At 35.4% G+C, this 9,400-nt stretch overlaps 1 protein-coding gene across 1 annotated transcript; it reads left to right on the top strand.

The window, feature by feature from the left end:
* Positions 1-3,100: 3,100 nt before the first annotated feature.
* On the top strand, positions 3,101-6,886 carry LOC112010432 (receptor-like protein kinase). The gene is given in 3 exon segments (XM_024042772.2): positions 3,101-5,205; positions 5,207-6,290; positions 6,376-6,886. Coding segments are annotated over 3 exon segments (3,336 nt in total). The 5' UTR covers positions 3,101-3,312; the 3' UTR covers positions 6,735-6,886.
* Positions 6,887-9,400: the final 2,514 nt, after the last annotated feature.

Below are 9,400 nucleotides of genomic sequence, written 5' to 3'. Positions count from 1 at the left end.
TAATCTTAAGTTCATGAGATATCATTTAGTTGTGTTTAAAGTAATTACAATAATTAAAACAAATGTTTTTTTTTTCTTTATTTACCATATGAATAAAAATGATTAAAAAGTAAGCCCCATTAGTTTTTTTCTTAATTTTCAATTGCAATTCCAATTGACGTTAATATTCAGTTGTAAATTAGTAAGCCCCCATTATCGGTTTTGGAAAGTTTCTCCAATCTAGATATACTCGTTTTTCCCATCTTTTCCTCATGAAACGTTTTTCCAAAACTCTTCTTGCACGTAGTACTGGTAAGTAATTTCCAAATATAATTATTTAGTGTTATAATCCCTCTCCCTATTTTTTTTTTTTTTTTAAATTATTAGCATTGTCATCTACGGCTTCCCATAATAGCTTGTTACAATCCAAAAGATGGATCCAGGCTGATGCAGTGGAGAATGTCCTTGATCAACTTGGTTCTTGATAAGAAGGAAAACATACACATGCATGACAGGTAACTAGTGTAACTAAGTATGCATGTGGAGCTAATTATGTATGCTAAGATGCCTCATCCATAGGACCCACACTACCATTGTGGTAGCTAGGCATGTCCAAATGATGTATTTATGCTCATGGAGTGGCAAATACCTTTCGTAGCTAGGCATCTCCAAAAGGTGAATGTGCAATTGGCAGATGAATGCTATAAATGTGTAAGTAAAGGTGAAAATGCATGTCAAGATACTACTCATATGTCATGCATCCTTCACCTATTGGTGTATGTATGGTTTTAAAAATCAGATTGGACCCAGCAAGTTTAACCGGAATTTGGATCCTAAATCGGTCAGGTAAATCGGCCAAAATCGGTGGTTCAACTATTAAAAAGGGAACAAAACCATATTTCGATTATTTGACGGTTTTGGTTTTTAAAACCTTGTGTTTGTGTTCTTGGATAATGGAAACATCCAATCCATGAAGGCGAGTGATGGGTTGGATAAGGAATTGTTGATAATGTGGCTCTCTTGTGTATGTCCAAGTCCAAGGCGATGCAAGCATATGCACTGGGCTCCTAGAGCAATACAAAGAGTGTCATTGTTAGAAATACTGAATAATTGTGTTGTATTTCTTGATGAAAGAATGTACATAGATGCCTTTATATATGAGGCATATGTATGCAGTATAAGTAAATATGTGTGCTATACAAGTAGCCTAACTGGGCCCAAAGCCCACAACACTATACATGTTAACAGCCCCCCTCAAACTCAAAGTGGATGTGAGACCAACTTGAGGTTGTCAACCAAAGTACGAAGGCGTCCCTTAGGATGTGACTTGGTGAAGATATCTGCAAGTTGATCTTTAGAGGAGACTGAGATCAGCTTGAGAGCACCATGGACAAGATGAAAACGGATAAAATGACAATCGATCTCAATGTGTTTAGTCCGTTCATGGAAGACATCATTGTGAGCAATATGAATAGCACTCTGGTTGTCACAATAAAGAGGAGTAGCAGAAGATGTAGACACACCTAAGTCTTTGAGAAGCCATCGTAGTCATTCATCGAGATGCGTTGTTTGACTCATCAATGTGCATTCTGCTCACCCATGTACAACACTTCCGATACGTTGGTGGTGCAACAAATGTTAAAAATTGCCAGATGATGTGTGAACATCATGTGAACAAATGCGAAACTTTTCCCTTTGAAAATAAGGCAAAATATCACAAGACTTTCATCTGTGGAAACAATAAAATAAAAGAAAAAGATTTGGGTAGTGTGTATAGATGAAAGAATAAAGGAGAGATTTTTCAATGTAGAATCAATAAAGTATATAGGTCAATAGTGACTCTATCCATTTTATTCTTACAAAATTTTCTCATTGCTGGCTTTGCTGCTTATTTTTTGTACAACACTTTAAATTACCGAGAGCAGTTCATATCTTTTTATGTAAAATTTAAAAATTTCTATTTATTTTAGTACAGAAACTTACTTTTTCTATTTTACATACTTATTTTACAAAACTTCCCACATCGTATTATTTATTTTACATTACATTTCATTAAAATATCATTTTTTTTTCTTGATATTTTTAATTGTTTATTTTTCATCACACACATTAATCTACTCTTCCTTTATTTTCGAAATAGAAAAAATAAAAAACTAAATGTAAAGTGAATAATATATAAGTTAATGTAACAACTTTGTAAATTTATACTTCTTTAATTTGACTAATATGGCTGATTTTAAGGCTTAAATATGTAAAATTCAACAATTTTTTTTTTCTTTTTTCTATTTTGCATTGTCTTATGCAAACGCTCCATCCTCACCTTTATTTTTTTTAATTCCAAACTTTATCCTCTGATTTCGTCATACTCATATAATGCACCTTTAACTAAAAAAAAAAAAAAAAAAGGGACCTTCTCCAACAGCTACACTTTTCACAAAAATAATTCAATATAGGTAAAACATTAATTTTTTTTTTTTTAAATATAAGGTAACACGCGCGTTGATGTTTTATTTTTTGTTGGTGGGAACGAATCTTCTACAACTTCATTTTATAAACACAAGAAAATGTGACTTGTGCTACGTTTTCCTATTTAAAATTTGATATGAAAAACAATAATTATTGCTTAATAATATATATCCGACCTCCTTTTTTTTTTTTTTTTTAATACAAATGGTGCTAAATCCATCTTATTCACTGACTCACTCTCAACGAAATTCTAGTCCCAACAAATAAACAAACCATTTCTTCCAAATTATTCTCAAGTAGTGGCGACTGTGAAGTTCACACCTATTCCTGTCCTATTCAGCCACTTTTTTTTTTTTTTTTAACTAGAAAAGGATAAGATATTTTTCGGTTAAGACAACAACTGAGTAACAGACGATGTCCAAAGCAAGTCAAATTGTCACAAAGGTCCGCGTCTTATCTAGCAGTGGCCAGAAACCGCGTTGTCAGGTTAGACACAAGCAGATGGCTCGCAGATATTGCCTAAAAAACCATGCAACATATTTAATTCTTACTGACAACATTGCACTATCTGTCTTCCTGATACAACAATAACTATATATATATATATATATACACACACTATACATAACCTCTTTCACACATGCTTTCTCTCTCTCTTTCATTCTTAAGATTTGAACTTTGTTCCTCTCTCTCTCTAAATTCCAAATCAATGCTGGGTTTTGCTGCAAGCTCCAAGTAGGTGAGTACCATCACTCACTCTAAGCTGAACATTCTTTTTTACCAAGTTTTTCCATCTTTAGTCAGTTGGTCTGTCTTTCTTTATAGTTTGCTCTTCTGCAGAATCTACTCCATTAAATTTGAGTTACCATGCAGCTTGGTTTGAACCATTTATTGCTGTTTTTATGCTTCACTGCATCCATGTATGGTTATACTGTCTCTGGTCTCAACTCTGATGGGATAACTTTGTTGGCACTCCTGAGGCACTGGACATCTGTGCCTCCTTCCATAACCTCAAGCTGGAATGCTTCTGATTCCTCTCCTTGCTCATGGGCAGGAGTGGAGTGTGACAATGCTCACAATGTGATGTCCCTTAACCTCTCTAGTCAGGCTATTTCAGGTCGGTTAGGACCTGAAATTGGGCACCTTAGTCAATTGCAAGTCCTTGTTTTGAGTTATAACAATATCTTTGGTGTCATACCTAAAGAGTTAGGCAACTGTAGTGTTCTTGAGCAATTGGACCTGTCTGTAAACAACTTTAGTGGAGAAATACCTGATAGATTTGAAAACTTGCAGAGTTTACTGTCATTGAGCCTTTATGAAAATATGCTGATTGGTGAAATACCCGAATCCGTGTTTCGGATACCACACTTGGAATATGTGTATCTAAACAATAACAATTTCAATGGCTCAATTCCAGCAAATGTTGGAAACATAAGTGAGGTTTTGAGTCTATGGTTAGATGGTAATCAGTTATCAGGGACGATTCCTTCATCTATTGGAAATTGTAGTAAACTGGAGGAACTTTATTTGAATCAGAATCAACTGGTGGGAATTTTGCCTGAGAGTCTAAACAATCTTGAGAACCTTGCTTATTTATTAGTCAGCCAAAATAGTCTTGAGGGTAGAATTCCTTTGGGTTTGGGCAATTGCAAGAGTTTATACTTCTTGGATTTATCGTTCAATGGTTTTAGTGGAGGTATTCCACCAGGCTTGGGCAACTGTAGTGACTTAACATACTTCGCTGCTGTGAGTAGCAACTTAATGGGCAATATCCCATCTTCCTTTGGTCTACTATATAAGCTTTTACGACTTCACCTTCCTGAAAACCATTTGTCTGGAAAAATACCGCCTGAACTTGGCAAGTGCAAGTCCTTGGAAGGCCTGCTATTGTATACAAACCAACTTGAGGGGGAAATTCCTAGTGAATTAGGGATGCTGACTGAATTGCAGGACATTGAATTGTTTAACAACCGTTTAATGGGTGAGATTCCCATTAGCATTTGGAAGATTCCGAGTCTCCAGTATCTTCATGTGTATAATAACAGCCTTTCCGGGGAACTACCTCTGGAGATGACTGAGCTCAAACAACTTAAAAACATTTCATTGTATAACAACCAATTCTCTGGCGTTGTACCTGAAAGTTTGGGGATTAATAGCAGCTTAATACAGTTGGACTTTACGAATAATAAGTTCACTGGTAAAATTCCTCCAACTCTTTGCTTTGGAAAGCAATTAAGTGTGCTGAATATGGGTCAAAATCAACTTCAAGGTAGCATACCTTCTGATGTAGGAAGCTGTTCAACTCTGCGAAGATTAATCCTCAAACAAAACAACTTCACAGGGGTTCTTCCAGAATTTGCCAAAAATACAAAGCTTTTATTCATGGACATCAGTGAAAATAATATTGGTGGAGCAATTCCATCAAGCCTGGGAAATTGCACCAACCTCACTTCCATTATTTTGTCCAAGAATATGTTTACAGGGTTTATACCCCCAGAGCTAGGAAACCTCGTGAATCTGCAGACATTGAGTTTGGCTGAAAACAAATTGGAAGGTCCTTTGCCATCTCAGCTATCAAATTGTGTCAAATTAGAGAAATTTGATGTGGGTTTCAATCTATTGAATGGCTCAATTCCATCTAGTTTGAGGAGCTGGACAGGTTTGTCTGCATTGATTTTGAGAGAGAATCGTTTTATTGGGGGTGTCCCGTTGTTCTTGTCGGAATTTAAAAAGCTCTCAGAGCTACAACTTGGTGGAAATTTTTTTTGGAGGAGAGATTCCTTCGTTTATTGGGGCACTGCAGGATCTATTCTATGCATTGAATCTCAGCAGTAATGGGTTGACAGGTGAAGTTCCTTTAGAGCTTGGAAAATTGAACAGGCTTCTGCAGCTGGATGTGTCTCATAACAATTTGACAGGAACTTTGATAGCTCTCGAGGAAATGCAGTCATTAGTTGAGGTCAATATTTCATACAATCACTTCACAGGTCCTGTCCCACAAACACTAATGAAGTTTCTGAACTCATCTCCATCATCATTCTTAGGCAACCCCAGCCTTTGTGTCAGTTGTCTTCCATCTGGTGGCTTAACCTGCACCGGAAACAGCAATTTCAAGCCTTGTGACCTTCAATCAAGCAATAAAAAAGGTCTTAGTAGATTAGAAGTCGCAATGATAGCCCTTGGATCCTCACTAGCTCTTGTTTTTATGCTTCTCGGATTGGTTCTTGTGTTTCTTTTCTGCAGAAGACCAAAGCAGGAAGCTGACACCTCTGCTCAAGAGGGATCATCTCCCCTGCTTAAAAAACTAATGGAGGCTACAGCAAATCTAAATGACCGGTATTTAATTGGGCGAGGAGCCCATGGAGCTGTTTATAAGGCCTCATTGAGCCCAGACAAAGTTTTTGCTGTGAAGAAGATTGCATTTTCTGGGAATAAAGGAGGAAACCTAAGTATGGCTAGAGAAATTCAAACTGTTGGGAAGATTAGGCACCGGAATTTGGTGAGACTGGAAGACTTTTGGTTACGAAAGGACTATGGTTTAATCTTGTATAGGTACATGCAAAATGGGAGCCTTCATGATGTTTTACATGAAGTGAATCCACCACCAACACTAGAGTGGGGTGTCCGCTACAAGATAGCAGTTGGAACAGCACATGGATTGACATATCTCCATTTTGACTGTGATCCTCCTGTAGTACACCGTGATGTCAAGCCAAATAACATACTTTTAGACTCAGAGATGGAGCCTCATATTGCTGATTTTGGTATCGCCAAGCTTCTGGATCAGTCCTCTGCTTCAACCCCATCCATCTCAGTTGCGGGTACATTTGGTTTTATTGCACCAGGTAATTCTTCTGCATTTATTGTTGTTTAGCCTATTTCTATTTTTGGATTTTTAAATTTAATGATTTGTGTGCCATGGCTTTACATAAAATGCATACACAACAACAAAGAGTAAGGAGTCTGATGTTTATAGTTATGGGGTTGTTTTGCTCGAGCTGTTAACCCGAAAGAAGGCATTGGATCCATCATTCATGGAGGAAGTGGATATTGTGAGTTGGGTCAGGTCTGTCTGGAGCAATACAGGAGAAATTGAAAATATTGTTGATTCAAGCCTTATGGAGGAATTTTTGCATTCAGATATCATGGAACAAGTTATTGATGTGTTTATGGTGGCTTTGAGATGCACTGAAAAGGAGCCAAGCAAGAGACCTACAATGAGAGATGTTGTCAGACAATTATTAGATGCCAGTACCCCCATGAGAAGTAAAAAGAAACAACCTATTTAAGTTTCTCACTTGGTTGTGCCTGTTGGCAAAAAAATTACTGTTTTTAATTGTTCTAGATTTAGTTCCTTTGGAGAGTATTGTATACTTGATTATGTAATTATTATGCACTTTTGAAGAAGATTAGTCAAAACACTCTCAAATGTGGATACTAATTCGCGTGTGTTCACAGTTCACATGCTCGCGTGCATGCAGAAAAACACCAAATGTTAATCTGAGGAGCCTTAAAATTGAGACATGGACTTCTGCAAATATATTTACATAGATTCTACCACTAATGCTAATTGTAACTATGATATAAAGAAACTCAGTGCTGCGTTTAGTACGTTCACATTATTTATCTTCCTTGATTCAAAGAGACAGGAAATTCATTATTTTTACTTGTAAAAGAAAAAATAAAAATAAATAGGCTTTGGTTTGAAATATTTGTCTTATTAATCTGACTATATCGGTTGGATTCTGATATTTCATGTCAATTTTGAAATGGGTTGAGTTCTTTGGACGTGGGCTGGTTGGTTTCTTACAACAATAACGAAAAACGTATGCAGATAAAATAGTGTATATGCTTCATGGCCATTTGACTTGAGTATAAATTAAGCAGCAGACTCTCAGTTCTAGGAAAACTTATATTGGGTATTAGACCTGGACTTCTTCTCAAAAAATAAAAAAAGTAAGCTGGACTTGTTTGGGCCCAAAAGATGTTCATGCGGGCAGCCCATAGTTTGTTTGTTTGTTTTTTTTTTTTTTTTTTTTTTTTCTCGAGCTGTTAACCCGAAAGAAGGCATTGGATCCATCATTCATGGAGGAAGTGGATATTGTGAGTTGGGTCAGGTCTCTCTGGAGCAATACAGGAGAAATTGAAAATATTGTTGATTCAAGCCTTATGGAGGAATTTTTGCATTCAGATATCATGGAACAAGTTATTGATGTGTTTATGGTGGCTTTGAGATGCACTGAAAAGGAGCCAAGCAAGAGACCTACAATGAGAGATGTTGTCAGACAATTATTAGATGCCAGTACCCCCATGAGAAGTAAAAAGAAACAACCTATTTAAGTTTCTAACTTGGTTGTGCCTGTTGGCAAAAAAATTACTGTTTTTAATTGTTCTAGATTTAGTTCCTTTGGAGAGTATTGTATACTTGATTATGTACTCCCTCCGTCCCATTTTTTTTGTCTTCTATTCCATTTTGAGATGTCCCAAAATATTGTCCTGTTTCTAAAAATAAAAGTCATTAATTTACTAATGTTCCTATTATACCCCTATTAATTTATTAATTCAATTTTTTAATTAATTTTTTTAAGGATAATTTTGGAAACTTATACATTTTTAAAAGGTAGACAAGACAATAAATGATATTCCCTTAAAAAGTTTGACTTTTCAAACAGGACAAAAAATTTGGGATGGAGGGAGTAATTATTATGCACTTTTGAAGAAGATTAGTCAAAACACTCTCAAATGTGGATACTAATTCGCGTGTGTTCACAGTTCACATGCTCGCGTGCATGCAGAAACACACCAAATGTTAATCTGAGGGGCCTTAAAATTGAGACATGGACTTCTGCAAATATATTTACATAGATTCTACCACTAATGCTAATTGTAACTATGATATAAAGAAACTCAGTGCTGCGTTTAGTACGTTCACATTATTTATCTTCCTTGATTCAAAGAGACAGGAAATTCATTATTTTTACTTGTAAAAGAAAAAATAAAAATAAATAGGCTTTGGTTTGAAATATTTGTCTTATTAATCTGACTATATCGGTTGGATTCTGATTTTTCATGTCAATTTTGAAATGGGTTGAGTTCTTTGGACGTGGGCTGGTTGGTTTCTTACAACAATAACGAAAAACGTATGCAGATAAAATAGTGTATATGTTTCACGGCCATTTGACTTGAGTATAAATTAAGCAGCAGACTCTCAGTTCTAGGAAAACTTATATTGGGTATTAGACCTGGACTTCTTCTCAAAAAATAAAAAAAGTAAGCTGGACTTGTCTGGGCCCAAAAGATGTTCATGCGGGCAGCCCATAGTTTGTTTGTTTGTTTGTTTTTTTTTATTTTTATTTTTTATTTTTATTAATTTAAAAAAAAAACCCATAATACTAGGATATTTTTTTTAAAAAGAAAAAAGAAAAGAAAAAAAGAAGAGAATTGCACAGATTATTTGCTCTCTCTCCTGCACTCAACTCTCCATTTAGTGGTAGAGCTAAGAATTTTTGTCTGTAAGACCAATTTATATATATATTATAATCATAATCATAAATAAAAATATGTAATCTGCAATATGATTTAACTTATGTTATTGTTTATTATAACAAAAGTATGTACATTAAAGTTTATCTTTATATTAGTAAAAAAACAACTATTTTTTCTTCTACATGTAGTCAATTTGTAAACTGTGAATTATCTTTTAAATCATACTGATTAGAATTTTTGTCAGTGGGACCAAGTTCTTCCACAGATCACATGTAGGGACTGGGTTTAAGCACCTCTATTATTGGATGAGTGAACTCAAGCCCAACTAACCAATACAATGAATTTGTAAAGAATGGGTTTAAGAACTAGGCCTTAGTGAGGATTACAGGCTAGTATGATGGTCAACACAATCATACATAGAGGAATTGAGATTTTCTAAGAAAGCTTGTCCTCAGCACAGTTTGAGGAG

This window comes from Quercus suber, unplaced genomic scaffold (assembly GCF_002906115.3).
Source record: "Quercus suber isolate HL8 unplaced genomic scaffold, Cork oak 2.0 scaffold_296, whole genome shotgun sequence".
In the NCBI taxonomy this organism is placed as follows: domain Eukaryota; kingdom Viridiplantae; phylum Streptophyta; class Magnoliopsida; order Fagales; family Fagaceae; genus Quercus; species Quercus suber.
The sequence above is the reverse complement of the archived record's forward strand: the minus strand, read 5'-3'. Positions and strand labels throughout refer to the sequence as shown.